General features: G+C 35.5%; 1 protein-coding gene across 1 annotated transcript in view; it reads right to left on the reverse strand.

Moving 5' to 3' along the window:
- EMH_0032420 (origin recognition complex subunit 2, putative) overlaps window positions 1–439 on the reverse strand; it is a gene marked incomplete at both ends in the record, with an annotated part of 3509 nt that overhangs the window by 587 nt on the left and 2483 nt on the right. The window contains one exon of the mRNA XM_013494635.1: window positions 270–395. Coding sequence (XP_013350089.1) covers window positions 270–395 — 126 coding nt within the window. The remainder of the gene's footprint in view (window positions 1–269; window positions 396–439) is intronic.

Below are 439 nucleotides of genomic sequence, written 5' to 3' on the forward strand. Positions count from 1 at the left end.
TATATATATATATATATATATATATATATATATATATATATATATATATATATATATATATTTATTTATTCTGTTTATGTATAATATATATACTATGTGTATGATCCTCTAGAGTACGAATCACACCTCTCGATCTGGGCGAGCTGCATCGCAGCAATACTACATATATAGCATACATACTATATATATAATATATATATATACATATATATATATATATATATATATATATATACTATGTGTATAATCCTCTATAGTACGAGTCTCACCTCTCGATCTGTGCGAGCTGCATCTCTGCAATGCAGCGAAGAAGACGTTTGTGGTTTGTTGTGAGGCCCCGCATAACAACCTCAAAGTTTACGCTGTTGCTGCCGCCGCTGCCGTCTTGCACGCGGCTGGCTGCCCACAGCCAGCCAGGAACGAAGCCGCACATAGACCC

This window comes from Eimeria mitis, genomic scaffold (assembly GCF_000499745.2).
Source record: "Eimeria mitis Houghton genomic scaffold, Emh_scaff1230, whole genome shotgun sequence".
NCBI classification, from domain to species: domain Eukaryota; phylum Apicomplexa; class Conoidasida; order Eucoccidiorida; family Eimeriidae; genus Eimeria; species Eimeria mitis.